Below are 15423 nucleotides of genomic sequence, written 5' to 3' on the forward strand. Positions count from 1 at the left end.
ATATTTTTCAGAATGGTTTAATTAAATCCATTTAACGTAATAATGTTAGTATACGTAAGTTTTTCGGCCCTTAATCTATCAACAAGTCCGATAACATCTAAAGAACGAGAAATGGCACGTAAAATAGAATCTATGCTGAAAGAAATGCGCGATGAGAGATACGAAATGGAAGTAGAAACGCGGTGTTGTACGCAAAACGGAATTCGGAGATATGTTCATTCCATTCGCAATGGTCTTTCTCTATGAAAGAGATGACCATGGTCTTGAGAATGCGATTGACTCGCTCCACGAGATTAGCCTGAGGATGATAGGGTGGTACCGTTGTATGCGTGATATTACGCCCTTTGGCAAGCGCCTTCATCGTTTTATTAATAAATTCGGTACCGTTATCCATCAATAAAAATCTCGGAGCGCTCCATCGTGAAATTACTAAATCTTCGAGGGCTTCTTTAATTTTGATTCCGGTAGCAGATCTAAGTGCCTTGCACTCCGCCCATTTGGTGAACAAATCTTGAATAACGAGAATGTACTGAAATCCCGATTTACTACGCGGCAATGGCCCTATGATATCGGCAGCTACGGTTTTCCATGGGCTGTCCGCAATTCGGAGACCCATGAGACCTTACCCGTTTGTTCGACCTTGGTGCGCTGGCAAATATCACACGCTCGTACGTAGTCGATAACGTCACGAAACAGATTCGGCCAGAAATAAGAAACGGCGACACGCTGATAAGTTTTCTCTACGCCCAGGTGACCTGCCTGCGGCGCGTTGTGTGAATCTTTTAAGGCTTTTCGGCGCAATTCCTTCGGAAGAACTAATTTCCAGCGGTCGAGGTCCTCGACTATCTCGGAAATCACGCGTTTCGGTCTCAAGAAATACAATTGCCCGTCCATGACCTTCCATTGCGTGTATTTATTCGGACTTGATATCACCTCTTTATATCTTTTACGGTACCAATCGTCTTTAGTGTTTAACACCGGAGCGGTATCGGCAGCGGCAAGCGCGCCAGCGGTATCAATTTCGGTAACCAAATTAACGGTATCAGTAACGGTATCTAAATTTTCCACGGTAACTTGAGTTTCAAACATGCGAGATATTGCGTTGGGCACGTGATGTAAGGCACTTTTCCTGTGAATTACTTCGTAATCGTACTCTAATAATTCGAGAGCCCATCGAGCTAATCTACCTGTCGGATTTTTCAAATTATGTAACCAGCGTAGACTGCTGTGATCGGTAACAACTGTGAATTTATAGCCCTCAAGATATGGTCTGAATTTCTTTATCGCCCAAACGACCGCTAAGCATTCTTGCTCGGTAACCGTATATTTCGTTTCGGGGCCTGCCAGAGCTCGACTTGCGAAAGCTATTACCCTTTCTTCACCATCAATGTTTTGAGTCAAAACGGCACCTAACCCTACAGAACTAGCGTCAGTTTGCAATACAAAAGGTTCTTCAAAATTTGGACACGCAAGTGTCGGTGCGGTAACTAAATGATCTCGAATCTGATCGAAGGCGCGAACCTGATCACTCCCCCATTCCCAGCGCTTGCCTTTTTTCAAAAGACGTGTCAATGGCTCGCTAAGAGTGGCAAATTGCGGAATAAATCGCCGATACCAGGACGACATTCCTAAAAATCGACGCAATTGTTTGATATTTAGCGACGCGGGATATTCGAGGATCGGTTGCGTCTTTTCCGGGTCTACTATTAGCCCTTCTTTTTGTACGAGAAATCCTAAATATCGCATCTGAGCACAACAAAATTCACATTTCACGGTAAGACCGGCAGCGGTAATTTTATCCAATACTTTATTCAGCCAGATCATATGTTCCTCAAAAGTAGGCGTTACTATTACGATATCATCGAGATATGCAAACGCAAAAGGTTCCATTTTGGGGCCTATCAACCGATCTAGCAACCGTTGAAAGGTTGCGGGTGCCCCTGTTAGACCGTACGGCATTCGCGTAAATTGATAAAGTCCTTTACCCGGAACGCAAAACGCAGTAATTTTTCAGCTGTCCTTAGCCAACGGTATCTGAAAGTATGCCTGACTCAAATCTATAGTCGAAATATAACGAGCTGATCGCAATTTGTCCAGAATTCCTGCCATGTTCGGTAACGGATATGCATCTTTCTTCGATAAACTATTTACTTTTCTAAAGTCTAAGCAGAATCGGTATTTGCCATTCGGTTTTTTGACCATAACTACCGGGTTTGACCATTCGCTAAACGAAGGTTCTATTATTCCGGCGTCTAACATTTTGTCTAGTTCCAAACGGATGGCTTCTTGAACCTTAGGCGACACTAAATAACAACGCTGTTTCACGGGCGGATTACTGCTTACATCGATCTTATGTTCTGTCAAGCTTGTAATACCGGGATTCACTGACGGTTCCGGGAGGGTTTTCAAAAAAGTTTCTAATGTTTGTTCCTGCTCTGACGTTAATTCTGTCAATCCATAATATGAGCCTTTACAAGAAGTTTGGTTGGTAGCAAGACGGTAGCGAGCGTTTGGATTTTGTGAAAAATACCATTCGCCTTTTGCGAAATCTAACCCTATTCCAAATTTCGTCAGGAAATCCACCCCTAAAATGCACGGTACTGCCAACGTCGGCAACAATGCAACGGTAATCTTACGACACTGACCTTCTAATTCTATGGGTAATCTGATTTCTTTGTGAATATTCGCGATCTGTCCATTCGCTGTGCGAATTTGGGTGCCTCTCCCTTTGGAGGTCACGAGTCCTAACGCACGAATAATTTTTATTCCTTCCTGACCTAGCAGTGTTTGGTTGGATCTGGAATCCACGAGGGCCGAAAGCGTATAATTGTCAATCCTGATCGTAAAGTAGGGGCGGTAATTTGTCCCGCTCGAACGTAACGTACGAATGTATTAGCGTTTCGGTATCTGTCAATCTAGTTCGGGTCTCTCCCTCTGGATCTGGAGTCGTAGGGACCCTACCTACTGGCTCTGGTCCGCGTTTCCCGCACACGTAGGGCAGGTTCTGACGGTAACATCCTATTTGCCACACCGGTAACAATACATGCAGCGCTGCTCGGTACATTCGCGTGCGCGATGTCCGATTTTATTGCAGTTCCAGCATTTGACATTGCTGGCCGCAGCGGTAGCGGAAACGGTAACTTTACTTGACAAATCGGAAGCGGTATCGGTAGAGGTATCTTTATCGGTATCAGCCTTCGTCGTATTCGCGGTTTTGACCTTCTTTTTCTTCTCCTTTTTAGTGGAGGCAACGGTAGCAACGGTAACAGGGTTCTTCGGTTTTCCTTTTGGAGCGCAGTACGCTAAGTCCGGGAAAATAGATTGTTCCGGCGGTAACGGGGGTCGGTAGTTTTGCTCCGCAAGGTAGCTTTTTTCTACGCGGTTCGCTAGATATTCTAATGTGGAAAATCAACGAATTCTTGCCGGCGGATCGCGATTTGCAAACGCGGCAGCATATTGCGGTGCGCGAAGTTAAGCTGTTCCGCTAATGGCCAGGGGGGCGTCATTCTATTTAGCAACGCGCGTAAGCACGTCAGGTAATCGGCAGCTGTCTTGTGCTCTCCCTGGGTGCGCCTGAAAATTTCGTTTCGCAGCGCGTATTGAAAATCGGAATCTCCGAATAGCGCTCTCCATCCGGCCTCAAAATCGTCCCAGTTGCGCCAGTTTGCGCTTTCCAACCGCACCCAATAAAGCGCCATATCCGACAAAAATAGCGGTAGACATTTAAATAGATCGGAATCTGATATTGGTACTATCGCGCGAGCTTCTTGGATCCTTAAAAGGAATGCTTCCGCGTCGCTACCCCACTTTCCCGAAAACTGTAGGTTCCACTTACGCATTAGATTATATGCCTCCGCGGTGGACGCGCGTGACGAACGCGGTTCGTACGTTTGCGAGGGAACTTCCGGAATTTTCGGGGGACGCATAGGGTAAGCCCCTCTCACCGCGGCGTCTTTCTTTTCCCCTCCGAATGTGAAACGGGGGTGTCCCGGGTAACTCGGGTTCTCCCTTCGGGGGGTGGATTCACCCGAAATCGCGCACTTGTCTAACGACATCGCGGCGTCCTCAGCCGGGCTAAGTGCCGGAGATGGGGGAGACTTCTCGTGCTGGGCGTTTTCGTAACGCGTGACTCGCGCTCGCAATACCGGTAAAATTCCCTGAATGCTTAATTTCCTATCCGATAAGTGTTGTCGCGCTTGTTCGATGGTCAGGTCATAAATCCACTGATGAGGATTACTATCCTTCCTCATGTGGAGCAGGAAAAATTATCCGGTACTATTCCCTATGCTCACCCAAATACTCGCAAAAAAAACGCAGTCGAGACGCAAAAACAACAAAAAAAGAAAAATAATCTTAATAAGAAACGAGACGAACGAGAAAAAAAAGAACGAGAAAAAAACGACGCTAAATTGTTTCGTATCAACAAAAAGTAATTAATTATCGAACGAGAATTTGTCACGATAGAACGCAAAACCTGAAAATGCACACGCAAAAAAAAAAAAAAAGAGAAATCAACAATATACGATAAGAGGAAAAAAACGAAAGAGAAAAAAAAAATAATTAACGCTACTAAACAAAACAAGAGAGAACCGAAGATAAAAAAAAACACTAGAATAGAAAGCGAGATTAAGTTATTCCTCCAAACTCACGCATGAGACGATAATCACCGACAAATGAAAAGAGACACGGAAAGAAAAAAGAAACAAAGTAAGAGAAAAAAAAATTTAAGCCGAGAGTCGATTCTCGACTCCGTATTCGCGAATCTCCCCGAAATTCCACTAAGTCTTCCGAAAAAAAAGAAAATAATGATAATAATAATGCTGATACACTTGCGCAATCGTAATGCAACCAAACTTCACGTATGCTTTCTTCGTTATCCGTACGCGAGAAGGCATAAAAGAGCAAAAAACATACAGGGAAAAAAAAAAAAAAATTAATAACGGTAGCTCAATTCAAAAAGCAACACACGAAAGTGACCGTATGCTCAAGTAACCGACACGAGAAAAAAAAAAGAAATCATAAACACATCTGATACGGTACACAACTAAATAAAAGAAACGAACAATTTCAAACGACACGAAAACGGTAACGTTTCAACGACTTTGATACGCCAAATCAGTCAAATTCAATGCGAGCCCGTTAAACCCACGATCGAAACTTTCATCATGTGGCGATATCAATATAATAACGGTAACGATATTTTCAATCCGGCCTCAGTCAGGCAATCTATTGCTTAAAAAAAAGTGTTATTTGGTATGAATCGAGAAAAAAAAGTACAAACAAAGAAAAGAAAGTTAGCAGGCTAAAATTACTGTCGTATAACTTTAAAATTAATATATCGGAAACGAAGCGTTAATTACTAGCGTTATCGTGAAAAGAAAGAAAAAGGAAAAAGACAAAAGAAAGAAAGACGTTTCTAGTTGCTGAATACGGAACGCAACGTTAAGTCCACGAACGTTAACGAAAAAGAAATAACGAGAAAGAGCAAAAGAAAATAATTATTCAATTAAAGAGCGAAAACGAAGAAAAAAGAAAGATAAAAAAAAAGGTAACGATTACGTGACCACTCGAAGCCAAATTAAATAATTTCCTGAGTAATAAAAATCAAAAGAGTACGTTGAGACGGAAGTTTAAACGCAACAAATCTAAACACGACCTTGTACGTTGAAGCCTAAGAGAAAAGAAGAAACAAACAAAGTCCGAAAAAAAAGTAATACATGAGCTATCAACAATAATAAAAAAAAAGCAGCTGAGATCATCTGTATCAAATAATAAACAAGTTCGTCAAACGGTCATAAAAACGATTCTCTTATCAAACAATATTATGCAAACGATTCGTTATAACGAAAATTTATGAAATTAAGAGGATGCTGAAGTCATATTGTTACCGACCGAACTTCTAATTTTCTGGAAAGTATGGCATTTTTTATTGCTTTGATAGAATTACAAATCCTTTGGTGTAAGTAAAGTACACATGCTAATCTTTCGGTGGTTAGTAAAATTTAAACCAAAATATAAAAAAAAATTTCGAAAATTTACAAACAATGTCACCTCAAAGAATTATATCTTTTATATCAAAATTATACTGCTTCAATCTGCAAAACAAGGGTGTGTGCCGAAGAATAGCGTATGAAACAATAATGGAAAACCAAAAAAATAGAGCTTAGAGACTTATTTTTAAAATGCCATACTTTTCCAGATTTATGCAAAGCATGCGTGCAATATAGAAGAATAAGGTAAAAAAGAGCTGTAGATTAGTTCCGGGATTTTGGGTTAGAGGCGCTATACAGTTCTCAGTGCTATCTGTCATATACAGAATCTTTTAGGTTAGTTATGTGTGTGTTAGTTGTGCGTGTGTGTGTGTGTGTGTGTGTGGTTGTGTTATGTGCTACCCGGCTGAAAAAAATGGGTTGAAGGCACTCTGAAGGATAAAAAAGTGTATGTATTATACATAAATTTTGGATTTCCGTTTCCGGTGCGATAGAGTGAGACACGTGGAGTAGAGCAAAGTTTTTGGGGTGACGTGAGAAGCGAGAGGAGAGCAGAAGGAGGGGTGAGAGTGAGTGAAAGAGAGAGTGGAGGTGAGAGAGAGAGTGTGTGAGTGAGGGGAGTACGGGGCGGAGAAGGGAGAAAGGGAAAGGGCAAGGAAAAAGGAGACGAGTTGACAGGCATAGGACAGGCATAGAATATAGGACATAGAGACGGGCACAAACGGGACAGGAAAAGAGAGCAAAGAGTGTATAGAGAATAGAAAGTAATAGGGGTAGGGGACTGGTAGCGACACAGCGGGATAAAAAGAAAATGGGAAATGGCTGAAGGAATAAGAGAAGCGAGAAAGGGGAGAGTGAGATGTGGGAGTCATGGATGTATAGAGGTGTGGAAGAGGAAGAGGGAGGAGGCATGGGAAAAAGGGGAAGAGGAGGAGAAAGAGATTTTTATTAAAAGTAAAAAACAACTAGATCACCGGGAAAAAAAGAAGAAAAGAAAGAAGGAGAACAGAGGGAGATAGAGAAGGGAGAGGAGGAGATGAAGAAATAAAAAGGGGAAATGGAGGGGGTGATGAAGGAGGTGATGAGAATAGGGCTGGAAGATTGGAAGGAGGAAATGAGACAGATGAAAGAAGAAATGAAGAAGGGTATAAAAGATACAGGGTGACCAATGGGAATGTGTTGAAAGTAAACGGTTATATATCCCCTCCTCGATTTCGGTAACTGTTTTACCGACTAGGGTCCGCTACCTAAGACCCGTCAATTTCATTTGAACCGTCGTATAAACCGATTTGTGAGTTATAGGATGGACGCGCTAAGCATCGAAGAAAAAGTGTTTCTCATCGAGTGCTTCTATAGTAGAGGCAAAAACTATAGTCAAGCGTATCGTGGATTCCGTAGTAAATATGGATCTAAAAAAGTTTCAAGCGAAACAATACTCAGAAGGTATGTTTTTGATACTTTTTACCCACGCTCCCTCTCCCTGGAATCGCGTCATCATTCCAATGTTGGTTAGGTGAAATTTTATTTTTATTTGTCGATATTTTTTGGCAGGATTATTGATAATTTTGGTATGTATGGCACTTTGAACGATCGTAGACATGATTTACCTGGTCCATCTCGTACCGTTACAACGGACGAAACAATTGATGACGTTAGAAATTATTTTGACAAAAATTCAAACACCTCGATTAGGAAAGCTGCTCAGGTTTTGGATTTAAAGCGAGAAACTCTCCGAAAAATAATGAGAGACGTCATTAAACTGCATCCCTACAAAATCACTACACATCAATTGCTGACGGAGAAAGCGATGGAAAAACGAGTTGAGTTTTGTAAGGTGATAACCAATATGTTTGAAAGTGAGGAACTCGATGAAAAACAAATAATATTTACGGATGAAGCTCACTTTTGGTTAAACGGATATGTCAACAAACAAAATTATCGGTTTTGAGGACAGGAAAATCCAAACGTGTCTATTGCCGTTTCTCTTCATCCTCAAAAGGTTTCCGCGTGGGCTGCAATTTCTGTAAAAGGGGTCTACCTGCAATTTTTTGAAGAAACTGTGACTAGTCAAAGTTATAAAAAATTATTGGAGACTAAATTCTTTCCCCATGCAAAGAAACGCGGATTAGTAAAGAACTTCCATTTTATGCAGAATGGCGCGACCCCACATCGTACACGCAAAGTCTTTGAATCGATACATGAAGTGTATGGCAACAGAGTAATTGGATTAGGATACCCGAAATTTGCTCATGGAGGTCTGGAATGGCCTCCTTATTCACCTGATTTGAACCCGTGTGATTTTTTTCTTTGGGGTTACCTCAAAGACAAATGTTACGCCGTACAACCTCAAAACACCGCAGAGCTGATAAATAATATTAAAAAATGCACTCGCAGCATTCCTACATCTATGTTAGATAATGTATTTCAAAGTTTTTGCAAACGATTGCAGTTCTGTGCTAATTCTAATGGACAACACTTTGAAAACATATACCATTAATTCATATGCGCAAGCAAAATTTTTCTTTTTTTTAATATTGTGTATTTTAATTGTTAAATTATTATATTTCTCTTTCATATATATGGTAATAAAATTGACAAGTTTTCTCTACAAAATGGCGTTTAATTCATTTTATTCGGCCTATTTGTTACGAAGTAATAACTATTTACTTTCAACACATTCCCATTGGTCACCCTGTATAAGAAGGGAGATGAAGGAGTTTAGAGAAAGAGAGGAGGGATGGAAGGAGGAGAGAGAAGAGATGAAAAAGCAGATAAAGGGATTGGAGAGGAGAATAGAGGAGATGGAGAGAGAGGGAGAAAAGAAAAGGGAGGGGAAAAGGAAAGAAGGGAAGGGAGAAGGAGAAAAAATAAAACTAAGATTGAAAGAGATAGAAAAGAAAATAGAAAGAAAAAAGAGGGAGGAGAGGAGAAAGAATTTAGTAATAAAAGGGATAGAGGTGAAGGAAGGGAAAAGGAAGGAAGCGATAGAGGGGTTAATGAAGGATATAGGAGCAGAGGTAAAGATAGAGGAGACATGGAAGATAGCGGAGAACAGGGATAAAGGAAGAGAGATAGTGGGGATAAGGATAGAGAATGAGGAGAAAAGAAGGGAGATATGGGAGAAGAAGAAGACATTAAAGGGTAGAAAAGAAAGGATAGTAGAGGACTGGACATGGAAGGAAAGGAGAATGAGATGGAAATTAGAGGAGAGGGGGGTCCGAGAGGAGGAAAGGAAGGGGAAAAATGTATGGGTAGGGTATGGGAGAATAAGAATAGATGGACAGTGGTGGAAGTGGGATGAGGAGGAGGAGATGTTAAGAGATGGAAAAGGTAACATAAAAGTAGGAGGACAGGGGAGGAGGGAGGAAGAGGGGAGCACAGAATAGAGGAAAGAAGGGAAAGGGGTAAAAAGGGGGAACGGGAGGAAGCGGAGGAGAAGGAGTGGAGAATAGGATTCTGGAATGTGGCAGGAGTGAGAAATAAAGATAGAGAATTCTGGGTAGGATTAAAGAATTGGGATGTAATAATACTAATAGAAACATGGATGGACAAGAAAGGGTGGAGGATGGTGAAAGAAAAGTTACCAAGAGGCTACGAATGGGGAGTACAAGTAGCCGAAAAGAAGAATAAAAAAGGAAGGGCGATGGGGGGAATGATAATGGAAATAAAAAAGGAGATGATGGAAAAAGGAAAAAAAATAGAAACGGAAAGAGAAGGGCTGATAATAGGAAGAATAAGAAAGAGAAAACAGAAATGGAGGGTAGTGGGGGTATACGTTAATGGAAATATGGAGGAGATGCTACAGAGCATGGAACAGTGGGTGGGGGAGAAGGAGATGGAGATAAACACAATAATTGGGGGCGATTTTAATGCAAGAACGGGGGTAGAAGGAGGAGTTATAGAAATAGGAGAAGAGGGGGAGGATAGAATAGAGAGAGGGGAAGGAAAGAGAAGAAAATCAAAGGATGGGAAAATTAATAGAGATGAAAGAGTAATGGTGGAGTTCCTGGAGGAAAGTGGGTGGGGAATACTGAATGGATGCACAGAGGGAGAGGAGGAAGAGGAGTTCACGTTTACAGGGGGAAAAGGGAACACGGTGATAGATTATGTAATAGCAGATGAGGACACGAGGAAAAAAATAAAAAGTTTAAGAATAGGGGACAGAATAGACTCAGACCATCAACCATTGGAGGTATGGGTGAAAGGGGAGAGACAGGGAAAAAAAGGGAGGAAGAGCGGGAGCAGGGGAGAAGGAAGAATATGGAGAGGAGTGTGGAATAAAGAGGGGTGCAAAGAATTTAAACAAAGGATGGAGGGGATAAAATTGGGGGAGAAAGAAATAGGAGTAGAATGGGAAGGGATGGAGAGGGAGATGAAAGAGGCGATAAGGGAAGTAGAGAGGAAATTGGGGAAAGAGGAGGGGAAGAAGGGAGGATGGTGGGACAGAGATTGTGAAGAGAAGAAGGAGGTAAGAAGGGAACAAAGAGGATGGAGAAGTAAAGGGGGAGAAGGAAGGGAGTACAAAGAAAAAAGAAAAAAATATAAGGAATTATGTGAAAGGAAAAGGAAGGAAGAAAATAAAAAGTGGGAAAAAAGAGCAAGAGAGGTAAAAAGGAAAAGTGAAGTGTGGGAAATAATAAATAAAGAGAGAAAAAGAAGGGTAAGGATAAATGATGGGATAGGGATGGAGGAATGGAAGGAATATAAGAAACCTCATAAAAGAAATTTATGAGGTTATTAGGGGGGGGGGGAAAGAAAAGTAGTAAAAGGAAATGGTAGAAGGAAAAAAAAGGAGGGGGATGAGGAAGAAGAAATTAGCAGGAAGGAAATAAAGAAAGCGATAAAAAGGCTAAGGAATGGGAAGGCGATGGGGGCAGATGGGATACCAGGAGAAGCTTGGAAATATGGTGGGGAGGAAGTGGAGGAGTGGGTTTGGAAATGGTGTAACAGGGTGTGGAAAGGGGAAGGATGGCCGGAGAACTGGAAGGAGGGAGTAGTGGTGCCAATAGTGAATAAGGGGGATGGAGAGAGAGTGGAAGAATACAGAGGGGTGACACTAATGTCATCATGTTATAAAATATACGCGATAACGTTGGCAGAAAGGTTGAGGAGGGAAGTGGAGGAAAAGGAGATAGTGCCGGAGAATCAAACAGGTTTCAGGAAAGGAATGGGGACATTAGATAATATTTATATAATGAATTACTTGATAAACAGGCAGTTAGAGAAAAAGAAAGGGAAAATGACGGCATTATTTATAGACCTCAAGGCAGCGTTTGATTCGGTAGATAGGGGAGTATTGGTGGGGGCAATGAGAGAGAGAGGGGTAAGGGAGGGACTGGTGGGGAGGGTAGAGGAGGTATTAAAGGAAACGAAAAGCAAAGTAAGGGTAGGAGGAAAGGTGGGGGAGAATTTTTGGACGGCGAGAGGAGTGAGACAGGGATGCCCATTAAGCCCATTATTGTTTAATATAATGTTAGCGGATATAGAGGAGGAAATGGGAAAGGTGAAACGGGGGGGAGTTAAACTAAGAGGGAATAGGATATACTCATTAGCGTATGCGGACGACATGGTGTTGGTGGCGGAGGAGGAGGAGGAGATGAGGGGCATGATGGAGAGACTAGAGAAATACCTAGAGAGGAAAAAAATTAGAATTAAACACCGAAAAAACGAAGATAATGAGATTTAGGAAGGGAGGAGGAAGATGAAAAAAAAAGATATGGAAATGGAAAGGGAAGGCAATTGAGGAGGTGAAAGAATTTAGTTACTTGGGGTACAAAATACAAAGGAACGGAGGACAGGAGGCGCAGATCAGGGAGAGGGCAAAGAAAGCGACAGCGGTGATGGGGCAGGTATGGGGGATAGGAAAAAGAAGATTTGGGAGGGACTGGGGGAGAAGGATATGGATGTTTGACAAATTGGTTTGGACGGTAATGGGATATGGGGTAGAGATATGGGGATGGAAGGAAAGGGAGGAAATGGAACGGATAGAAGAGAGATATTTGAGATAGGTATTGGGGGTAGAAGCGAGGACACCAGGATATTTAGTAAGAAAAGAGTTGCAAAGGGAGAAGATGAGGGGAAGAGCGGGCAGGAGGGCATGGGGGTTTGAGAAAAGGCTAGAAGAGGGGGGAAGGAGTGAAATAGCGAGGAAATGTAGGGAGGAGATAAAGGAAAGATTTAAAGAAGGGAAAGTAAGATCAGATTGGGAGAAAGAGAGAAAGAAATTCTTCGAAGAGAGGGAGATAACAATCGAGGAGGTGGAAAGGAAGAGAGAGGAGGGAGAGGAATGGTATGGAGAGTTATGTAGAGAGGAAGGACAGGGAAAAACAGAGGAAGAAAAGATGGGAAAGGATAAAAGAATCTAGATTTAGCAGATGGTATAGAGAAGTAAAAGGGGAGGGAATACCGGGATACTTAAAAAAAGGATGGGGGAAAAGCAGATGGAAAAGGGTGGCGAGATTTAGGTTGGGAAATGAAATAAGAGAGGGAAGGTATTGGGAGGAGGAGGAGAAAAGGAAGTGCAGACTATGTGGAGGAGAAAGGGAAACATGGGAACACGTATGGGAGGTATGTAGAAAGTGGAAGGAGGGAAAAGGGAGTTGGCAAGAAGCGATAGGCTGGGTTCTAGGTGAGGAGAGAGAAAGGGAGCGATGGATGAGAGAGATAGAGAAAGAAAGAAAGGGGGAGGAAAAAAGAGAAAGAGGTGAAGAGGAGGAAGTGGGGGGGGGGAGAGAGAGAGAGAGAGAGAGAGAGAGAGAGAGAGAGAGAGAGAGAGAGAGAGAGAGAGAGAGAGAGAGAGAGAGAGAGAGAGAGAGAGAGAGAGAGAGAGAGAGAGAGAGAGAGAGAGAGAGAGAGAGAGAGAGAGAGAGAGAGAGAGAGAGAGAGAGAGAGAGAGAGAGAGAGAGAGAGAGAGAGAGAGAGAGAGAGAGAGAGAGAGAGAGAGAGAGAGAGAGAGAGAGAGAGAGAGAGAGAGAGAGAGAGAGAGAGAGAGAGAGAGAGAGAGAGAGAGAGAGAGAGAGAGAGAGAGAGAGAGAGAGAGAGAGAGAGAGAGAGAGAGAGAGAGAGAGAGAGAGAGAGAGAGAGAATGAAAGAAGGGGCGAAGTAAAAAGTATTAACATATATAAGATGGAAGGAAGCAATGGAAACGGAAGTCCCTTTAGCGAGCGAGGTGTGTGTGTATATAGGATGAGGGGAGGAGGAGGGTGAGCACGTAAGGCTCACGCTCCTGCTCCATAAGCGGATAGGTTAAGTTAGGATAAGGATAGAATAAGTATAGAATAAGGCTATTATATAAGAAAGAAATGTATGGCGAGAAATGAAAATGTGAGAGAAAATTGTAACCCTAAGGGGATCAATAAACAAACTACTACTACTACATAAATTTTGCAACATTTTTGCAAACATTTATATTATTTAGTTACATACATTTATATTCTAATTTCTGTAAAATACTTTTATTCATGTGCTTCATGTGTATATATTATGTATATTATGTGCTCCATATTATGTATATTCACATCAAAGTATCTATGTAAAAAATTAATATCATTTTGTATATTGTATATATTTTTATAATAAATGTATATGTCATATAACTTATTTATAAAGCATGAAATATAAAGGTATTTTTAGTTTCTTGTATGTATCATTTGTAAAAAAATCTTGATAAAAAAAACATTAATTTTGTGACTTGCAATAATCTGTTTCAATATATGATATACTTCTTTTAAATACTTACAATTAGCCTTATTTTATGCATTTACTTTGGTATCTAAAATACACATCAAAATATAAAATTAATTTCTAGTTCGGTAGAAAAAAAACATTGTAGTCTTACACCAGAGAGGAATGGGAAAATATCATGTATATGTAATAACAAATAAATCACTTTTCCACTGACATTATACACAACTTTGCAGAAATAAATTTATTCTGTGAATTTTGAATGTGTAGTGCAGTTTGAAACACACAGTCAAAATATGTCTATATTTTTGAAACAATAGTTCTGATTTTTCATGAATCACAGTGGTTTTATAAAATGTTTAATTTTAACAGTTTTTATTGGACTGTACTTTAGACAATATTATATTTTGCCATTTCTCTCTATGGTAAGACAAGTATGTTTGTTTTCTACTGTAATAGAAATACATTTTCGATTTTGATACGTATTTTAAATACCAAGTTAATCACATAAAATAAGGCTAATTGTAAGTATTTAAAAGAAGCATATAATGAAACAGATTATTGCAAGTTGCAAAATTAATGTTGTTTCTTTTATCAAGATTTTTTTACAAATGATAGACACAAAAAAATAAAAATATCTTTATATTTCATGCTTTAGAAATAAAAAATATGGCATATATCATATACATTTATTGTAAAAAGAGTATACAAAATAATGTCAATTTCTTAGAAAGATATTTTGATATGAATATAGATAATATGGAGCATATAATATACATTATATATATACATAGAGCATATGACGTAATAAAAGTATCTTACAATAAAAATTAAGACAAGCCAGAGGCGGTTTCCTTGTAGACTGGCAATATAGAATAAGACAAGCCAGAGGCGGTTTTCTCGTGGATTGGCATTAGAAAATTCTTATTCTTGTCTTCAAGCCAGAGGCGGTTTTCTCGTAGACTGGCAATATGGAATAAGACAAGCCAGAGGCGGTTTTCTCGTGGACTGGCATTAGAAGAAAATTCTTATTCTTGTCTTCAAGCCAGAGGCGGCTTTCTTGTGGGCTGGCAATATAGAATAAGACAAGCCAGAGGCGATCTAACGTCAGCTAACAATTTTTAATAAATATAGTCAGAGGCGATCTAACGTCAGCTGACAGTTTAGAAGAAAGAGAGCCAAAGGCGATTTATTCGTGAACTGGCAAATTGTAAGAAATATTGTCAGAGACGATCTATTATGAGCTGACAATTTTAAATAAATATTGTCACAGGCGATCTAACGTCAGCTGACAGTTTAGAAGAAAGAGAGCTAAAGGCGATTTATTCGTGAACTGGCAAATTGTAAGAAATATTGTCAAAGGCGATCTATTGTGAGCTGACAATTTTTAATAAATATAGTCAGAGGCGATCTAACGTCAGCTGACAGTTTAAAAGAAAGAGAGCTAAAGGCAATTTATTCGTGAACTGGCAAATTGTAAGAAATATTGTCAGAGGCGATCTATCGTGAGCTGACAATTTTTAATAAATATTGTCACAGGCGATCTAACGTTAGCTGACAGTTTAGAAAAAAGAGAGCTAAAGGCGATTTATTCGTGAACTAGCAGATTTTAAGAAATATTGTCATAGGCGATCTAACATCAGCTGGCAGATTTGAAAAAATACGTATTTATTTTAGTTAGCAATTTACTGCACGTGTGGTCTGTTTATATTTTATTAGATAATTTATAAGGTCATTTAACCTTTTTTCT

General features: G+C 40.4%; 1 protein-coding gene across 1 annotated transcript; it reads left to right on the plus strand.

The window, feature by feature from the left end:
• Positions 1 to 8698: 8698 nt before the first annotated feature.
• On the plus strand, positions 8699 to 11676 carry LOC105669345 (golgin subfamily A member 6-like protein 25). The gene is made up of 3 exons (XM_067352343.1): positions 8699 to 9320; positions 9527 to 10458; positions 10732 to 11676. Exons 1-3 carry the CDS (start codon positions 8699 to 8701, stop codon positions 11674 to 11676), a joined length of 2499 nt encoding a protein of 832 aa, XP_067208444.1.
• The last annotated feature ends 3747 nt before the right edge of the window (positions 11677 to 15423 follow it).

The sequence above is a fragment of the Linepithema humile genome, chromosome 3 (genome assembly GCF_040581485.1).
Source record: "Linepithema humile isolate Giens D197 chromosome 3, Lhum_UNIL_v1.0, whole genome shotgun sequence".
In the NCBI taxonomy this organism is placed as follows: domain Eukaryota; kingdom Metazoa; phylum Arthropoda; class Insecta; order Hymenoptera; family Formicidae; genus Linepithema; species Linepithema humile.